We start from the raw sequence: 20,874 nt of genomic DNA, 5'->3' as shown, positions 1-20,874 counted from the left end.
TATCGAATATTGATCAACACAACACTAATACGTGAAAAATTTACATGTCCATGAGTGGCACACACTTTAGTGAAATACTTACAAAATAATAGAATAGACAAAGATACAATAGTCAACAATTATAAAATTCATCATAACAACATACATTACATGATCATTTTTTCATAAACTAGAAAAGAAAAGAGAAATAAGAAATTAGGCATAAACACAAAAGTGAAAGATGTCAAAGATTTATAGTTATAATAACTTCAATTGTCTTGCTGAAGATTTGGAAAAATAAAACACTACTCAAAACATATATAATAAATATTTTTAAAATTCACGACTAAGAGACTAGCATTTGAGTTCGCGGATTGTTCCTATGAGGCTGGCGGGTCAAATAAAGCTGAACTAAAAAGTCTTATTTCTAAATGGACTAAAAAAATTTAACCAAGCTCACTTAATTTAAGAATTGAATTTGATGGACCTCATACCAAACCTATTTTGATAGTTCTAATAACAACACAAATAATGAAAAATTTAAGCAATCATTTCATTGCTATAAATTAGGAAGTGAGAGGATTAAGTTACTCTCCTCTCTTAAGCTGCTCCCTGGCGCAATCGGAAATGTCGAACGTAGTAGTTTTGGACAACGGGGCCGGGCTAATTAAGGCTGGTATCGGCGGCGAAAGAGATCCAACAGCTATTGTCCCCAACAGCATGGGCCGTTCACTTTCTTCCAAGAAATGGCTTATGGCTGACCAGCTTCTTTCAAAAGACGTCGACCTCACTTCCGCCACCGCTCGCCGCCCTTTCGACCGCGGTTACCTTATCAACCCCGATCTCCAATCTTCCCTTTGGTCTCACATCTTCTCAAACCTTCTCAGAATCACTCCTTCACATTCCTCTCTACTTCTTACTGAACCGCTTTTCAATCTCCCTTCAATACAGCGCTCACTTGACGAAATTGTCTTCGAAGATTTTAATTTTAAGGCCCTCTATGTATCTGATTCCCCGTCTTTGGTCCATCTTTATGAGGCATCTCGTCGGCCTTATGGCCTTGTCTCAAAAGCCCAGTGTAGCTTAGTTGTCGACTGTGGATTTTCATTTACTCATGCTTCCCCCGTCTTTCAGAATTTTACATTGAATTATGCTGTGAAAAGGCTTGATCTTGGTGGTAAAGCTTTGAGTAATTATTTGAAGGAGTTGGTGAGTTATAGAAGTGTTAATTTGATGGATGAAAGTTTCCTTATGGACCATGTTAAGGAGAAACTTTGTTTTGTGTCTTTGGATGTTCCCAGGGACTTGCAGATTGCTAGGTAATCTCTTTTAAACAATTTTATGTCTTTCATCAACGATGATTAATCTTCACTAAACTTTTACTTTCATAGTTGTCCATAAATTTCTCTTAGCAATTACAAGTATCATTGTGTCATCTTTATTCATTTGTCAAGGTTGCTATCATTAAGACAAAAAGTTCATGCCATGCCGAATTAAGTGCAAAGCGTGTGGATGTCAAAGTTCATGCCTCACCTTAAGGGGTCTGTTTGTTCTTTTTTTACTTAAATAACTAGTTCAAAGGGATGGAGGCATGAACGCAGGATGGGTCGAGTACTGGACTACCCTTAAGTAGTTCAAAGGGATCACTCTTCTTTTTCTTTCTTGCTTTCCGGGTATTTTCTCTAAATTTTTCAAGCTGTATAGGTAATTATATTCTTTGGCCCCTCTGAAACAAATGTAGAATTAGGATCTTTCAATGCCATGACGTTTTAACTATTTTCTAAATCTAAAACAACTTAAAACCTAAATTAAGCTAGCAGAAAATCCACATTAAAGTAAGATGATCTTTGAGTGCCAAATATGCTGAGATCTCCCTTATTCATAACTACTGCACCAATCTCCCAGGAAACCGGGAAAGGACAATTTGTTTAGGTGCACATATGTGCTTCCTGATGGTATTACACATACTAAGGGTTTCCTTAAAGATCCCGAAGAACCAAAGAGATATCTTTCTTTGTATGATAAAGCTCCGAAGCAAGTAGCAGGGGAACAAAATGATATGGATCAGCTCGAGAACACTGACGATTCCGAGGACAGGAACAGAAGCAATGGATCAAGAATTGATTTGACAAAAAATGTACTCTTTCCAAGCCCTTATTAATAGCTCACCATCCTCTTTTCTTTTATTCTAATTTATTGGTATTATCAGGAATTTGGCTTGACAAATGAGCGGTTCCTTGTCCCAGAGATGATGTTTCGTCCAGCTGACTTGGGTCCGTATCACGACGTATCTTTGACTTCTATTTTAGTTTTGTGTTCAATTGAAGAATCTGCTTCAATTATTCAGCATATTTTTTTCCTTTCATGTGACTTAGAGTGTCCAGAAGTGTAGCTCTATGAATTTGGTAGTCAGCATCTCAGTTATTGGTAGCTTACAGGACTGAATCAGGCTGGACTTGCAGAGTGCATTCTTCGAGCAATCCGTTCCTGCCATTCTCATCTTCACCCAGTTCTATATGAGAGGTAGTGCAGAAGCCTCGGAGAAAGCTTCTCTACTAATATTGGTTTATGCTTATCTTCCTTCTTCTAATGTCAATGTATTGAATTTGGACGAGGAAGCATCATTCTGACTGGAGGCAGTACTCTATTTCCTCATTTTGCCAAAAGACTGTAAGATGCAGCCTTTATTGCCCATTGCTTTAGAAAAGCTGGATGTTCTATTTGCTTATGTCTTGAAAATTCATCTAAATGCAGAGAGATGGACCTTCGGCCTCTTGTTCCAGATAAATATCGTTTAAAGATTACAACTCAAGAAGAGTAATATACTGTCCTTTTGGAGAAATTGTTCTAAAGTGTTTCTACTTCTCTGACATGTCTTTTGTTACTTTTTGCAGTCCTATTCTAGGTGTTTGGCGTGGAGGATCCCTCTTGGCATCAAGTCCTGACTTTGATGCAATGTGTGTCACCAAAGCTGAATATGAGGAGCTGGGATCAGCAAGATGTCGAAAGAGATTCTTCCACTAACTTTTCTGTATTCTGATGATACTATTGATGTTAACAATTCTATCCCTGTTCATTGTTAGTGTTAGGCATGCCTTAGTGTTGTGGAGAAGATAAATTCAGATTTAGGATGATCGCCTGCCTCTGCAGTTGCAAATAAGCTGAATATGGTTGTGTTTTTCTGGAAAAAAAAATTGGATTTGTTATGAAATGATTCTTTTTCTAGTCAGTTTCTTTTAAATATTGCAGGTCACCTTGGTTGAAGTCTAACTTACCTGCAATGAAATGTTATTGGCATCGTCAATGCCAATCCTGTTTCTCGTCTCATGTCGCTTGTCCTTAATTGTTGTATGGGTGTTATGTGGCAACTTGTTAAGGACAAAATGAATTCGCATATCATTGGCAGTATGACATGCGGATCAAGACTGGTGGAACAGATTTGGTGAATATTTGTTTGATCTCATTGGACAATGATGGTAGGATCAAATGGACGAAGACAGTTTCTGAATCAGTCAAAACAAATGCGGGGGAAACTTATAACAAAATGAAACTGCTTCTGGTGATTGCTTAACATGACCAAATATATTTCTTCCTGTCTTACTGAGCTGGTGCTATTGTAACGATTCCTTGTTTTGAGAAAAATTCCCGATTGTTGTACATAGCAAACTTCAAATTTTGAAAAGGTGTGGATGGATCAACAAAGTGACAAAAAAGTTTCCAATTAAAAAATGGTAATATTAACTTGGTCTAATGAGATTATATAAAATGTGGACCTAATTAGAGTGATTAAAAAATTTAAATTACATATTAGAATTTCAAAAATTTGAAAAGTTTTCCCTCTTATTTCAAATTTCAAAATTTGAAAATTATCTCTTTTTTCATTATGTTTCAATCTTACTTTCTTTTTCTTTCTTTCTCCCCTTCCTTTTAGATTTCTCTCTTTTCCTTCCTCCCTCCATTTGCTTCTTTCTTTCTACCTTTAACCATCTTTTTCTTTCTTCCTTCCTCCATCTTTTTTTTTGTCGCCATTGTTGTCTCCTCCATTTTCTATGTCGTCACTGTTCATTTTTTTTAATCACATTTTTCTTTCTATTTTCTTTTATTTTTATTTCTATGGACTATTTTGCGTTGATTATAAGATCTCAAAAAAAATAAAATAAATTAAGTCGTTGAAAGAAATTATGTAGAAAATCAAGGAACTGTAATAGTTGCTGCAGTAATTGCTATAGTTATTGCAACAACTATGATAATTGCTACAACAATTACGATATTTGTTATGATAGTTACTGCAGCAACTATCGCAGTTGCTTGAATTGTTGCAGCAACTTCAACAATTGTTTGAATTGCTGCAGCAATTGCTGAATTATTATAGCAATTTCTGCATAGTTTTGGCAGCAACTTCGATAATTATTGAATTTTTAAATAGAAAATAAAGTAGAGGATGAGTTGGTAAAGAGGATAAGGTTGGTGGTGTTGGTGCCGACGGTGGAAGAAGATGTGATGGTTGATATAGCGGTGGTGACATAGGAGGAAGAGATAATGGTGATGGTGGAGGAGGAAGAACATGGTGTGGTAGTGGTAATAGAGAAGGAGGAGATGGTGGCGATAGTAGCAGAGGAGATGATGGTAATGATGACGATGGCAGCAACAACGATAGAAGGGGTAAGAATGAGGGCGGCAGGTGGCGACAGATGGGGAGTGGGGAGGTGGTAGCATCGATGGAAGCTCAATAATTTTTAAGAAAGCTTGGGGTATCCAAAAGGCCCCATGATAAGATGCCAAATAAGGAAATTTCAAGACAATCTTAATGGTCTAGAATTAGCATTAAAAAGTGTTTTGTTGGGGAAGAAGAGCTAAAGTCCAAGGAAAATGAATTGTCCAAATGCTACAACTATTTGGTGGCCCAAATTCAAGTCCAAGAGGAGCAATATTAGGGCCCAATTTTGTGCAAACTAGGCCCAATTTAAAGTCCAAGATGAGAGAAAATATGGCCCAAATTAGCCCACAAATGAAGAAAAAATTTCAACACTTATTTAGTCTTTTAACTAGTTTCTAGGAGGTATCATTTTTTCCTTATATTTTGACATTATAAGTCATATATGTGGGCATCCCACTAAGACTTTAGGAGGTGTCATGTTTTTCTTTTATTTTGACATTATGTGTCATGTGTGTGGCAGTCATCTAGGACTCTAGAAAATGTCATTTTTCTGAATTTTTTTATATTGAACAACCCCTTCTTATTACTATATAAAGGGGAGCTTTGTTACTTTAAAATGCAAAATTTGAAGAATAATTTATTGATAGTTCTTTGAACATTTGTGGCAAATTGATTTTGAATTTAACTTTTAACCTAACTAGTTTATAGTTCAAGCTAGTACGATAACTTCTTCTTTGATATCTTTGGTTTCTTCTTGGTAGTCTTTAGAAGGCGGTTAGTACTCTTACTAATTGTTGTCTAGCATTACTCACGAAGCAGTCAAGATTAGATTCTAAAACTTGATTAGTTTCTCAAGTAAAGACAATTGGTTCAACTATTAACCAATTTGTTGTTACTTGGATCATGTCAAACCCATATCTTTTAATTCTTAGTTAGTTTCTTTAATTAGTTTTCAGTTTTTCTTCCGCACTTGTTTTAATTAATACTCTAGTTTGTTTTGGGTTATCATCCATAATATTATCAAGTGGTATCAGAGCAGTTCTATCAAAATTCTATTCTTGATAATCTTGGGAACTTCTTGAAGAAAGAGAAAAAAATTTAAAAAAATCTCTGTAGAAATAAATAGTATCGCAAAAGGAAAAACATTGTTGCTCTTCAAGAAATTTTCTTCATCTAAATATTTTTTTTAAAAAAAATAGGTTTTGGTAGAATACAAGAAGAGGGGATCCTAGATCTTTATCTTCTAAAAATCTTTTCGTTTTGCTCATGTCTTGTCCAAACTAAGTCCTATTTTTTCTAGGGTTAGTTCTTCATTTTTTTTCTTGTTGTTCCAAAAAAAAATCCTTATCTTACTACTAAGGACTTGATACAAGTTGAGTTTAACTATAAATTCATAAAGTATTTTTCCAAAGGTAATTTGAAAGGAAAAAGGCAAGAGTGGGTGAGACCAAGTAAGGAAAAAAGCCAAAGTTTGAGTGATACACCATTTTTTTTAAAAAATAATCTAATGCAGGTAGTAATGATGAAAGGTGGGATTTACAAGAGGCCGAATCCAAGCAAGAAATGATTTCACTTTACAAGCCATGTACCAATAATTTAAAAGATGGAATTTGTAGTTTCAAGAGATAAATGATGCAATTGTTGAACAGAATGAGACAATAACTGAACTTAAGAGGGAAAATCAATATGTTGTACCATTTCAAAATAATCCTAGAAATCATAATAGGAGAAATGTACCCCATGCCGCTGTTGTAAATCAAGAAAATTATATAGATGATTTTTCTGATGATCTTGATGTCAACCTAGATAGCATAGGGAATGTTAGGAGGGGACAACGAGGTAACTTAGAAGATGACAACATTAATAGCATAACGATAAAGATACCATCATTCAAGAGCATAAGAGATCCATATTTATACCTTGATTGGGAGCGAAGAGTTGATGCTATATTTGATTGTCATAATTATTCAGAAGGTAAGAAGGTTAGGCTTGCTATTGTTGAATTTTCTGACTATGCTTCTATTTGGTAGAAAAAGCTTACAAGAGATATACAACAATATGGAGAACCACCCATTGCAACTTGGGTTAAGATAAAGAGAGACATGAGGAAGAGGTTTGTGACTTTCTATTTTCAAAGAGATCTACAACAGCGTCTTCAATCATTGGAGCAAGGAGCCATGACTGTTGATGAATACTTTAAGTCTATGGATATGGCTATGATTCAAGCCAATTTCAAGAAAGAAGAAGAAGCTACTATGGCTAGATTTCTTAATGGTTTAAATAGATAAATAGCTGATGTAGTAGAAATACAATCATATGTAACTTTAGATGAGTTGGTAGATTTAGCTATAATAGTAGAAAAACAAATAAAAAAGGTAGTAAGCTAGTTCATAGAAGAGTATACCTAACACCATCTCTAAGAAACCATGATCAAAAGAAGAAGTGGCTTCTTAACGTCAGGAAGTCAAGGACAAAGGTAAAGTGGATGAAAAAGAGGAAGGTAAATCTTTTTTCTCTAAGTCTTGTAAGCCTTGTAGTTCCATTCAATGTCATAAATGTCACGGAAGAGGGCATATGATTCATGAATGCCCAACTAGGATGAACATTATGATGAGAGAAGATAGAAACTATGAGAGTAAAAAAAGTGAGGAAGAGAAAGAAGAGGGAGGTATGAGTGAAAATGATGTAGAATTACCTAATGATGGTTTTATTGGGGTAGCTAGGAGGGTTCTTAACACAGGATCTGAGAGTGAAAAAAGTGAAAAAGAGGAAGAAGAGGGAGATGAGAGTGTAGATAATATAGAACTTCCCTTTAATGATGGTTTGGTTGATGTAGTTAGGATGCTTATGTCTATCAATTTAGGAACCAATAATGTAGAACAAAGGGAGAATATATTCCATACTAGGTGTGGGATAAAGAGGAGAACTTATTCTATGATTATTGACAATGGTAGTTGTGCGAATGTGGTAAGTTCACCCTTGGTAAATATGTTAGGGCTTGCGTGCATGAAATACCCTAAGCCTTATAGACTCCAATGGTTAAATAATGGTGGTGAACTGAAAGTCAACAAATAATGCATGATTTCATTCAATGTTAGTAGGTATGAGTATGATACCCTTTGTGATGTGATTCCTATGCAAGCTTGCCATATCCTACTTGGTCGTCCATAGAAGTTTGATAGGCATACTTTTCATGATGAAAGAAAGAACAGATACTCTCTTGAACTTAATGGAAAGAAGTATCTATTGAACCTCTAGCACCTTCTCAAGTGTTTGAAGATCAAAAAAGATTGAGGGAATCAATATAAAAACAAAAAGGAGGGAAAAAAGTGAGCTTGAGGGAAAAGAAAAGAGTTCTAATCAAGAATTAGAAAAAAGAGAGAGGTGTCCAAGAGAGACAAAAGGAGGGTTGAGTGAAAAAAAGAGAAAGTTGTAGTGAGAGGAAAGAGACTAAGAAAAAGAAAAAAGAGAGTTTCTATATAAAAGCCAAAGAATGTTTGAGTGCAAGGAAAAAGGGACTGCCCATAATATTACTAACTTACTAAGAAGTCTTGATTAATTCTGAGCCATTAACATCTTCTTTGCCAAGTAGTATTTCTTCTCTTTTGCAAGATTTTAGTGATATCTTTCCTGAGGATATTCTTAAAGGACTACCACCTTTGCTTGGAATTAAGAACCAAATTGACTTTATACCCGATGTACAAATCCCATATAGGCCAGCTTATAGGAATAATCCTAAAGAGACAAAGGAGTTGCAAAAACAAGTTAAAGAGTTACTTGAAAAGGGATTTGTGAGAGAGAGCATGAGTCCTTGCTTTGTTCCTGTTCTATTGGTACCCAAGAAGGATAGATCTTGAAGGATATGTGTAGATTGTCGATCTATCAACAAGATTATGGTAAAGAATCATCTTCCTATTCCATGCCTTGATGATATGTTAAATCCATTGCATGGATCCAAAATATTTTCTAAAATCGATCTAAAAAGTGGTTACCATCAAATTCGAATGAGTCCTGGAGATGAATGAAAAATGCTTTTAAGATCAAATATGGGCTTTATGAGTGGTTAGTTATGCCCTTTGTCTTGACTAATGCACCCAACACTTTCATGAGATTAATGAATCATATTTTAAAGGATTTTCAAGAAAAAATTATTGTAGTTTATTTTTATGATGTCTTGATCCTTTCTAAGAATTTGGAAGAGCATATAGAACACCTAAAATAAGTTTTTAGAGTTCTTAGAAAGCAATAACTAATTCTAATCTCAAAAAGTGTCATTTTTGTGTGGATCGTATGGTATTCTTGGGGTTTGTGGTCAGTTCTAAAGGAGTTGAAGTAGATGAGGAGAAAATTAAGGCAATTAAAGAGTGGCCTAAACCTAAGAGTATAACTGAGATTAGAAGTTTTCATGGGTTTTCTAGTTTTTATAGGAGATTTGTGAGGGATTTTTGTACCATTGCTGCTCCTGTGACTGAAGTTATTAATAAGGATAAGGTTTTTACATGGGAAAAGAACAAGATAATGCTTTTAGCTTATTGAAAGATAAATTGTGTTCTGCTCCTCTTTTGCAATTACTTGATTTTTCTAAGTCTTTTAAAGTTGAATGTGATGCCTCTAGTAGAGCAATAGGTGCTGTTTTGATGCAAGATTCTAAGCCTATTGCATACTTTAGTGAAAAGATGATTGGAACAACATTCAATTACTTAAATTATGACAAAGAGTTATATGCTTTGGTAAGAACTTTAGATACATGGCAACATTATTTATGGCCTAGAGAGTTTGTGGTTAAAATTGACCATGAATCCTTGAGGTACTTGAAGAGACAAGGTAATCTTAATCGTAGGCATGTAAAATGGGTTGAATTTATTAAAACATTTTCATATGTGATTGCTTATAAGCAAGGAAAAGATAATGTTGTTGCCGATGCACTTTCAAGAAGGCATGTCTTGATCTCTACTCGTACTTCAACATTGATGGGTTTTGATCAAATCAAAGACCTTTATGCTAATAATCTTGATTTTAAAAAGGGTTTTGCATAATGTATGATGGGACCTTGCAATAAATTCAATCTGAAAGATGGATTTCTTTATAAAGAAAATACGTTGTGTGTCCCTAATTGCTCTTTGCGTGAATTATTTGTTAGGGAAGCACATTGTGGTGGACTCAGGGTACATGGAGTTCCTAAAAAGTTTGATATACTTGATGAACATTCCTTTTGGCCTGGCATGCAAAAGGATTTTGAGAAAGTGTGCTCTCAATGTCTTAAATGTAAACAATCCAATCAAGAGTCTTACCACATGGTCTTTATACTCCTTTACATGTTCCTACTTCTCCTTGGATTAATATTTCTATGGATTTTGTGTTAGGTATGCGTAGAACTAAACTTGATAAGGATAGTATATTTGTAGTGGTAGATAGATTTTAAAAATGACTCATTTTATTCCATGTTTGAAGACTAATGATGCATCACATGTGGATAATTTGTTTGTGAAATAAGTGGTTAAATTACATGGTATACCTAAAACTATTATTAGTGATAGGGATGCGAAGTTCTTAAGTCACTTTTGGAGAGTTCTTTGGGGAAAGTAGGAACTAAACTGCTATTTTCTACCTCTTGTCACCCAGTAAAAGATGGGCAAATAAAAGTAGTGAATATGTCACGACCTGACTTAGGGCTTAGTCGTAACACGGAGATCGAAACTCCGAAGGGCTCCAACCAAGCCTCTTGTATATATAATAAGCATACATAAGGTAAAATAAAAGCAGAAATATCATAAGAGAGTCTAAACCATGTATAGTAAATGAAGAATGTTACATGACAACATAGACTCGAAATATTTGTCCAACTAGATTTCTCTACTTATGAGCATGGGCGGGGGATAAGACATGTCCCTAGCTTACCCTTAATATGAGATATAAAAAAGTCTTTGAAAATAATAACCAACTCGATGACTAGTCCCTAATAAATGAGGACTCATCACATACACCACCGAATAGAAAATATTAACTAGCCACGTAGATGAATATGATCTTCAACCTCAACCCCTATATTATGAGACAATGTAGGTAAAAAGTATGCATTAGTATGTTGGAATATACTAATTATGAGGGCATGACATGCAACGTAAATCATGAGATGCAATGGTCAAGTAAAACACATGAAAAGATGAGATAAGTAATGTGATGAGAAAATCATAATGACTAAAACATTTAAAAAACATAATTTAAATCATGGCATTCATAAGAGATCATACATATGTGGGATAGGAAGACCATGAGATCTATAACATGGAATCCCATTATCTTCTCATACAACAAAGAAAAAAGGAATCTACTTTCCAAGGTAGACTCTACTCTGCTAGGTGGGTCATACATACGCTATATGTGGATCCAATAGCTAGGTCATGAAGGAAACCTACGGTGGAACGTAATTTAAGAGACATGAGGTTGCTACTAGGGCTTTTGGTAGGACCCCCACCTCAAGTCTACTCGGTGCTAAGTCAAATCCCACAGAATACATACATAGCATAGAAATCATAAGTGCATATATCTTAGTCACGATCATAAGTTTGAAATCATAGAACAACTCATTTTCATAACATACTTGTAATGTGAGAATTATCCTTTCATCATTACAATCATATTTGAATAATTCATATAGTTAGGTCCTAGGTCACCTCATAGGGCCCTAAGTCACCTTACTTCATAACTTGGAAGAAATTCATACCTTTAACTTAGAGTAGAACTCAAATGCATAACCAATTGACTTGAAAATCATGTAATTGACTTGAAAACATGCATAATCATATACTTTCTATCATACCATACATAATTCATAAAGATAATGTCATTAGGAAGTATAATTGAAAATACTCATAATTAATATCATGAACCCTAAAGATCAATGTAGGAGAATTAATGGAAAAACTCTTCAATTCAATGCAATAACCATCGATTTATATTAAAATAGACTCATAATAATAATTTGAATCATAATTTATGCAATTGGACTAGAGATCATAAAACCCATAAAATACCATATTTTAATTTGATAGAAACCTTGAGAAATTGATTGGGCTTCATGGATGAAAGAATCCATGAATCAATACCCACATACCTTAAGTGAGAAAACCAAATAATTTTGAAGAACTTGAGAGTTTTGATGGAGAGCTTGAGTGAATTTATTTGAAGTCTTCAATAGAGTCCTTGAGAGTCTTTTGTAGAGAGAGAAATATTTGAGTAGGTGAATTGTAGGAGAATGAATAGAATTAGAGGTTTAGGTTAATTTATTGAGCTGAATTAGATCCTAAAAATATCTAAGTTCATTATCTAATAATTAGGGAAAAGTCTAAAGTGCCTTTACTTAAAAAAACTAAATTCAGACAAAAACCATCACCAGGTTCGCGACGCGGACTTGGTGCGCCCTTTACTATTTTGCGCAATTTCTTTGAAAAATCTATCTTTCGATATACAGGTCCTAAAAATCTACGAGATCATTTTTCTATAGGTTTTTACCCCGTGATCAATATTTCAAACTTAAATTTGCCAAAAAAATTAAGGATAATGCATTACATGAGCGGGCTATTCCCAAGGCATTCTTAAGGCACTTGTGAGCATTTTGAGGAATGTTACAATATCTCCCCCTTGGGAACATTCATCCTCGAATAAGATTCACTAATATAAGAAGGACATGGAAAAAGAACTAGCAACCCAACATGAACATGAGGCACTTTGAAAAATGCATAGAACATGTAAACTTCATACTTATCATAAGACATAGTCCTTGAGAAAAATCATTTTCATGAATCATGCATGCATATGAATGACATATGGAACTGAAACGTAGAAGTTTAATCGATTTGATTATAAATAACTTAGTACCTTTAGGCTTGAGTGGAAGGAAAGAGATATAGATAACAGTTCATCATGTCTGATTCAGCTTCCCACGTAACACTCTCTACTTGTTGATTCCTCCATAATACTTTGAATGACACAACGTCTTTATTTCTTAACCTCTTTACTTTCCAGTCTAAAATCTCAATCGGGACCTTCTCATAAGTCAAATTCTCTTCAATACTCACATTCTCTATTGGCGCGATAAAACTTGGATCACCCACAAACTTTCTCAACACTGACACATGAAATACCGGATGAACCAAAGCCAACTTAAGTGGAAAGTCTAACTCATATGCTACTTTGCCAATGCACTTCAATATCCTATAGGGTCCTATATATATAGGACTCAACTTCCCTTTCTTACCAAGCCGCATTACCCTTTTATAGGTGAAATCTTCAAATATACCCTATCATTTACATCAAATTCAGGCTCTCTCCTCCTAGTGTTCGAAGGAGATAATGGTCTAGGATAATTCTTAACCGCCTCCGTCTTCTTTGGATCTACTTTAATCCCATCACCGAACACCACATGGCCAAGAAATGCAACTTCCCTCAGCCAAAATTCGCACTTACTAAATTTAGCAAATAATTGCTTCTCTCCCAATATTTGCAACACAATCCTCAAGTGACCCATATGATCTTCCTCATTTCGAGAATAAATTAAGATGTCATCAATGAACACCACTACAAACATGTCTAAATATGGATTAAAAATATGATTCATCAAATCCATAAATATCGCGGGAGCATTAGTCAAATTGAATGACATTACTACAAATTCAAAATGACCATACCTTGTACGAAAAGCCATTTTGAGAATATCACACGCCCTTACCATCAATTGATGATAACTAGAACGGAGGTCAATATTAGAAAAGTAGCTTACTTCTTGTAATTGATCAAATAACTCATCTATCCTTGGAATTAGATACTTGTTCTTTATGATGACCTTATTCAATTGCCGGTAGTCTATACACATTCGGAGTGACCTATCTTTTTTCCTAACAAATAACATGGGAGCACCCCATGGTGAAATACTCGGTCTTATAAAACCCTCATCCAACAAATTCTTCAATTGTTCTTTCAACTCCTTAAGTTCTGCCGGAGCCATATGATAAGAAAGAATAGAAATAGGTTGGGTATCGGGAAGGAGAGCTATGCCAAAGTCAATTTCCCTTTTGGGTGGAATATCGGGCAAATCATCGGGAAATACAAAAAAAAACTCATTAACATTAGAGACCGACTCAAGAATAGGAGTTTTGGAATCGACGACCCTAACTCGCACAATATGATAAATACACCCCTTGGAAATCATTTTCCGGGCCTTAATACATGAGATTAATCGACACTTAACCACTGAATCATTACCCTTCCATTCAAGAATAGGTTCATTAGGGAAGTAAAACTTAACCACATGAGTCTTACAACAAATAGATGCATAAGCGGCATGTAACTAATCCATACCAAGAATAATGTCAAAATCAGTCATATCAAGTTCAACAAGATCACATGGAATAACTCTATGCAAGTCTCATACGGGAAAATTTCTATAAGCTCTCTTAGCTAATACCGAATCACCAATAGGAGTATAAACCGAAAAAGGTCCTATTAACACTTTGGGGCACATACCAAATCTCATATCAATGTAAGGAGTAATAAAAGATAAGTTGGCACTCGGATCAAGAAATGCATAAATATCAAGGTTAAAGACTCATAACATATTCGTTACAACATCGGGATTCTCACCAACATCTTTCCTAGTGTGAAGAGCATAGAAACGGTTGTTACATTGGCCACCCTTAGGTTGAGCTTGGGCACCTTGTTGATCTTGTCCTCTTAGAGGACGACCTTCTCCACCCTTGTTGTTAATATGAGGGCACTCATATTGTTTATGGACCATCTTTTGATATCTATAACAAGCACCCGTTCCCATCAAGCACTTTCCTTCATGATTCTTTCCACACCTTGCACACTTAGGAAAAGAAGGGCTACTAGCATTCACACCTCTTTCTCTTTTAGCTTTAGGTTATGGTACCCTGTCTTTAGCAAACTTATTCCTAGAGCTTTGGCCTTGTTGAGAGCATCCACTATGACCACCGGTCCCAGCATTGGAGAACCCACTTTCATACCGAGCCCTCTTAGAATCCCTTATCTTTATCTTCTTGAGCTTTTTTCCTTCAATTTGTTCGGTAAAAGTCATGAGCCGCGATATGACCATATCCTTAACAAGCATAGTGGTATGACTTTAATATCCCTCAAAATGTTCAGATGTGCCTAAATAATGCCTTGGTATTAGGCCGCTAATGTAACACATTATCCTTAATCTTTTTGGAAAATCTGAATTTGGAATATTGATCAGGGGGTCAAAACCTGCAGGAAAATAGTTTTGATAGATTTTTAGGACCCGTAGATCAAAATATAGATTTCTCAAGAAACTGCACAAAACAGAATGGTCCGCGACAAGTCCGCGTCACGGACCTGGCAAGGGTTTTCTGGCCGAGTTAGATTTTTAGTAAAAATATTTTAGACTTTTCCCAAATTGTTAGCTAATGATCATAGAAGTTTTTAGTACCTAATTCAACTCTATAAATTAACCTAAACCTCTAATTCTATTCATTCTTCTACAATTCACTTACTCAAATATTTTTCTCTCAACAAAAGACTCTCAAGGACTCCATTGAGGACTTCAAGTAAATTCACTCAAGCTCTCCATAAAAAATCTCAAGTTCTTCAAAATTATTTGGTGTTTTCACTTAAGGTATGTGGGTATTGATTCATGGATCCTTTCATCCATGAAGCCCATTCAGTTTCTCAAGTTTTCTATCAAATTAAAGTATGGTATTTTATGGGAATTATGATCTCTACTCCAATTGCATGAATTATGATTCAAATTATTATCATGAGTCTATTTTGATATAAATTGATGGTTATTACATTGAATTGAAGAGTTTTGTTTCATGAATTATCCTATTTTGATTTTGTTATACGCCATACTTTTATACCTTGGAACGCTTCTTAAGTTTCTTAAGTTTCTTGAAAGGTTCTTAAGTTTCGTGGAAGGTCCGTAAGCCTCTTAGAAGTTACCATGCAAGCCGGATAATCTATAACGCTACCAAATAACTCTAAGGAAGGGAGAATGTGACACCCCATAGTAAGGAAGATTGGAAATATGATAATAAAAATCCAAAAGGAGTTGGAGGCCAAGTAATGAGTCATAGGAATTGACTTACTTACGTAAGCTACCAACTTGGAAATCTTACATACTTAAGTTACTTGAGTACATACCAAGATTACGTAGAAAGAATTACATAGGTTCGTAAAATAAGACGAGGGGGTGTCATGTGGCAGTAGCTGGAGCTAGGGGGTGGACCCCCCCCACATGCCACGTGGCAGCACATTGTTGGCAGAGGTGGTGTGTTGGCCCAATAAAGGCTTGACACGTGTCACCACTTAGAGGTTGACACATGTCACCTCCTAAGGTGGCCTATATATATGTTTTATGATCATCCTTATCAAGAAAAGTCATTCTTATCTCCTAGTTCAAGAAAACTCTAGAGAAATAAAACGAGAAGAGAAACCCTAAGCTAGAGAGAGAGGCTATGGATTAGGAGAGGAAAAAGAGGTAAGTTTTCCAATTTCATTTCGTGAATTAATTATATAAGGTATACCATAATGGTATGAAGGTGTTATTAATGTATATTTATGGTTTTGAGTAGCAACAAAAGGTTAACAAACAGCCATGAAGTTTTAGCCATGCTAAAAGAACTTCCGAGGCGAGTTTTGGCAAGTTTCGGGCAAGGTAAGGTTTTTCCTTTCAAATTGATTTTATGATATTGTTATGCAGTATATTAAATGTCTTAAATGAGGTTTGAAGTGGAAAACTTGTATAAGGATGCTTGACGTTAGAAACAAACAAAATTGAAGTTGTTATAGTCAAATCGAAGTCGAGTAGTATGTTGTGATTGTGTTGCTGTGGCTGCAGCTAGTTGGGTGGCGTGTTGAAGGGATGGAAAGTATTCTAAAAGGGGTTTGGGTACTTCATTTTGCAGCCACACGACCCTCCGTTTCATATTATTAAAGGTTTTATGAAATAAAGGTTAAAAAAACTTTATTTTGGTATCGTAGTTTTGAGCTAGTTGTTTGGAGTTGTATTGAGTAATGTTGAAGTGATTTGATTATATATATAGCTGTTAGTTGTTGTTGGTAATATGGCTTCTAAGATTAGCAGTTGGATAGGGCAAGTTACAGGGGAGATGCTGCCCGATTTCCGGTAACTTCGGAACTAGTAATAAACTAGTCGAGGGAAATAGATAAGGAAATGATTCCTATGGATACTTGGTTGTAGAGTTGGAAATTGGAAAGTGGAGGGTTATTAACCTTAGTATTTATTTCATTATAAATAGGTTCAAAAGACGATGAGGCGAACGTGGTTAAGGGTAATTCATAAGAGGTATGTAAAGCTACCTTCTTTCTCTTGGCATGTTTTTGGCATGGGTATGTAAAGCTGTCCCTTTTTTCTTTTGGCATGTATTAGATGTAAGTAATGGATAATATGAGCATTAGGGTAATTCCATTCACTAGTCCTGAATATGATGCATGATCCTTACTTACCTTTAAATGTTATGAAATGTGAAATATGCTTTGAAAATAATTCCATTTATGAGCTCTGAGTATAACTCGTGACCATTATTCACTTCTGAATGTTGAAGTTCTCAAAGTAGTTGAACTATGACCCTTGAGTCTCCTATTTGATGAAGAATAATTGAATGCATAAGCTCATATTCCTAAGGTCTCTACGATGACAAACGTCTCTAATTCCATAAGCTGTTTAGCTTTGTCTCGATACAAGTCTACGATTCCTGAGACTCTAGTTGACATGATATCTAACGGTGTTTAGAAGGTTCTCAAGATGACTACTACTCTGGTCTTCAAGTGACGGTTCACTTGACTATTTTATTGAGTCTTGGATGATGATTTAAGTTTTATATGGTTTCTCACTACTCTACTCGTTCACGCTGTAACCCATCTTCCTCCGAGTCCCATAGAGGGGCCGAGAACATTATTGTGCACAACTTTACTACTTTTTCACCAAGTCTCGGGCCGGATATATATATATATATATGTATGAAGTATACGATGATGAAATATTATATATAATGAAGATGAAGTATATAATGACGCCTTATGTAATGATGTTATTCACTGAGTCTTGGGTCGGATATATATATATATGATGATATGATGAAAATATGGATCGGGTCGTACGTTCCTTGATATTGTTTTAATTATGGATTAGGCTGTATGTTCCTTGGCATATGTTACTATCTACAGATCAGGCCAAATATTCCTCGACATATTTTACTATGTGATAATGGCACTGAGTCCCATAATGAGCCGGGTGTGGTATAATATGTACACTACTCTTTCACCGAGTCCCTCACTAAAGAGCCAGATATGATAGATAGGCATGCATGTGAAAACATAATAATATATTTGTAACATATGAGATGATGCCGTATATGATGGCATGATGACGTATATGATGATGTGATAACACCGAGACCCACAGTGGGCCGAGTACGGTATATGAGGAGGATGTACATGCCCTCATTTCATAAGGTGCAGGCATAGTAATTATTAACTATTATACTTGTTTTCCTGTATCCCTATTTTAGCTGTTGTCTCAGTTATGATGTTTTATGCTTTATATACTCAGTACATGTATCGTACTGATCCTCTTTCTTCAGGGGGATTATTTCATGCCCGCAAGTACAAGTACGTATTTTGCAGATCCGTCAGTTTAGGATTTCCACTCAGCTATGTTGGGAGTTCTCCACTATTTTGGAGCCTAGCTTGTTGGTACCAGTCCTCCTATGTATACATTTATTTGTTCAGGGGGTACAACGGAGGCCCTGTCCCACCTTATGTTACTATTCTTGCTCTTAGCGGTTGGTGGACATGTATGTGGGTTGTATATATATGTGTGTACAATTGTCCCTATATGTTGCGATGGCCTCGTCGGCTTATATGTTATTGTTCCTGTTGATACATTATGACTCAAAATAGGGGACATGTTTACTTATAGTTAGCAGGGGTATACACGAGTGTCCAGTTCGGGTATCCATCATAGCCTACGGGGTTAGGTCATGATAGAAGTGGTATCAGAGCGGTCCTTTCTTAGAATGTCCACAGACTGTGTCTAGTACAGTATTATTTATCGGTTGTTGTGCACCACATCTATAAATAAGAGGCTATAGGATATTTAGGATGTTACCTTTCTTTCTTGTCTTAGATCGTGCGATAGAGCTGTCTATCAAGATAATCCCTCCCTAGCAGACTACTATGTGTGCGGCCATACCTATAAAGGAGGCCCTAGGGTACACATAGAACCTCAGGCTCCAGGACCAAGCAGGCGGAACCCTAGTTATTTGATTGAGACTGATCCCTCTGAAGACCCTGATTATGTTATGGATACCAATCCTTCGAAAGGCCTAATGATAGGTTCCCCAGAGCATCTGATGAATAGGGAAGTGGTTTCGAAAGCCACGCCAGCTGCTCTTATGACCGAACACTACATCAGGCCGGCTCCTATGGTGAGTTTTACGGCATATTCGAGCCCTCTATCTTGGTTGTTGGTGAACTAGGAATTACCTGCATATCTAGGTTTTTTAGATTCAAGCGAGGAAGATAACGAGGGACAGATAAGCAAATGACAACCATATAGAGCCGGGGAGCATACTTCACCTCTTAGGTTATCGGGTTGAACTGGGGACTAATCGATCACAGGTATAGGGGAATGATAAGTATAGTTTTTGCTGTATATATATGGCAAGTTGTCATTTTAGTTTTGGCCTAATGTAGAAAGCCCTATACGGCTAGGATATGAGATGCTATAAACATTTGTATATATTGGCCCTGTGAGGCATTGTGGCTATGATATGATATGATATAGATGTATATATACGTCGGCCTTGCATGGCATTGTTGGTATTTCCTGAGTGCAGGTTTGGGATAGTAAGGAATATAAAGGAAACTCTGCTGAAATTTTCTAAAAAAAAGGGGCAATGGACTATAAGGTTATCATACAGCTTGGAAGTTGATACCGAGTACCCCTATTATAATGAGCTAAAGTTGTCAGGGTACTCTCTGGGTTATTGGTAAGAGGGCCCTATGTTTACTTAGGAAGTTTTATATTGGAGGAAAACTCCTATTGGAGGGCAAGGTGTCCAGCAATTGGTTTCCATTTTGGTAGGAAAGTACAGAACCCTCAACTATTAGTGGTGAACGAGATAAGTTGTTCACGACTCAAGAATGAACCTAGAGGGAAACCATACGGGTTAGGCACTAAACAGTATTGTGGTGCTTATTGGATCTTAATTTCCTTCTGGTAGTGGTTAGAGAATGCTTTATGGTAACCTTTTATTGGTTACTAAATGACTAAAATAACTTGTGGATGGAAGACATGAACTTATGGGCTATCCAAAATCATGTGCTTCATATATATTGGATAACATGCTAGAAGGATTCAGAATGGTCAGTGATACCAAGGAATGATTTTCCCAAGGGATATAGGGGTAACATGAAACTTCTCAGGCACAAAAATGGCCATGGACTGAAAGAATAGAAAGACTACTGCAGGGAGAACTCAAGATAGACGTGATCAATAAGTACGAGTATCGGATGAAAAAGGGAATAGATAACTATAAACTGAAGGTGTATTATGAAAATGCGAGAAGATAAGACCATTATTAGAGTAAAATTGATATGAGACTGAGAAGAATTGGAAGTTAACCTCGGGTACCTGATAAAGATAAAAGCTTAGGAGATATGAAGAAGTATTATGGATATGTGATTCCACTGTGGAAAATATAAAAACCCCTCAAGGATGGGGGAGGTAGCTCTGCAAAACCATTGATGCATTGCGAGTCCATTAAGAGGAACAAGTGGTATTTACTGGGATGGAGATAGTGTTATAGCAGAGCTAGAAACACGGGTCACTAGAGTACAAGTACTTCCGAATGGAGAAGTTGAAATGATTAGGTGGATTGAGATTGAGAATCATTTACCTTTGGACGGATCCAGGCTAGCTAATCACTGGTAGGAAAGAGAGGAATGTAGCTCTGAATGAACTACTACATTAATTATATGACTCGAGTACCAGTACTTGTACTAGGTTGGGTACTAGTTATCGAGAATTTTAAGCACCCCATGGTTGTATTAAGGTTTCTTACAGGGGAAACCTAAAGTATAAATGATTTAACAGAAGGTGTAGATATGGTGCAGTATGTCAAATGTGTTGGAACAAATCATATGCGTATGAACAGTTGAAAATAAATAGAGGATGA

General features: G+C 35.9%; 1 protein-coding gene and 1 pseudogene across 3 annotated transcripts; both read left to right on the top strand.

Moving 5' to 3' along the window:
• Nucleotides 1-516: 516 nt before the first annotated feature.
• Nucleotides 517-3,208, top strand: LOC129880523 (actin-related protein 6-like). Of its 3 annotated transcripts, XM_055954602.1 has the most exons (7): nt 518-1,298; nt 1,885-2,116; nt 2,189-2,252; nt 2,418-2,502; nt 2,599-2,649; nt 2,734-2,796; nt 2,874-3,208. In XM_055954602.1, the coding sequence occupies exons 1-7, from the start codon at nt 607-609 to the stop codon at nt 3,001-3,003; spliced, it is 1,317 nt and encodes a 438-aa protein (XP_055810577.1). In that variant the 5' UTR covers nt 518-606; the 3' UTR covers nt 3,004-3,208. The 3 variants fall into 3 exon arrangements, 1 of the variants encoding a protein (XP_055810577.1); XR_008765416.1 differs by having other exon boundaries at nt 517-1,298; nt 2,189-2,266; nt 2,355-2,649; nt 2,874-2,892; XR_008765417.1 differs by lacking the exons at nt 2,734-2,796; nt 2,874-3,208 and having other exon boundaries at nt 517-1,298; nt 2,189-2,266; nt 2,355-2,502; nt 2,599-2,616.
• A 4,038-nt stretch (nt 3,209-7,246) lies between these two features.
• The window catches only part of LOC129871326 (uncharacterized), a 30,563-nt pseudogene continuing 16,935 nt past the window's right edge, over nt 7,247-20,874 (top strand).

This window comes from Solanum dulcamara, chromosome 2, assembly GCF_947179165.1.
Source record: "Solanum dulcamara chromosome 2, daSolDulc1.2, whole genome shotgun sequence".
NCBI classification, from domain to species: Eukaryota; Viridiplantae; Streptophyta; class Magnoliopsida; order Solanales; family Solanaceae; genus Solanum; species Solanum dulcamara.
The sequence above is the reverse complement of the archived record's forward strand: the minus strand, read 5'-3'. Positions and strand labels throughout refer to the sequence as shown.

What these genes read in the sequence shown, in the direction of transcription:
- LOC129880523 (XM_055954602.1), top strand. Translation starts at nt 607, where the DNA reads ATGTCGAACGTAGTAGTTTTGGACAACGGGGCCGGGCTAATTAAGGCT. An exon ending in GAATTGATTTGACAAAAAAT is followed by an intron (nt 2,117 to 2,188) that starts GTACTCTTTCCA and finishes TGGTATTATCAG; the next exon opens with GAATTTGGCTTGACAAATGA. An exon ending in CCTCATTTTGCCAAAAGACT is followed by an intron (nt 2,650 to 2,733) that starts GTAAGATGCAGC and finishes ATCTAAATGCAG; the next exon opens with AGAGATGGACCTTCGGCCTC.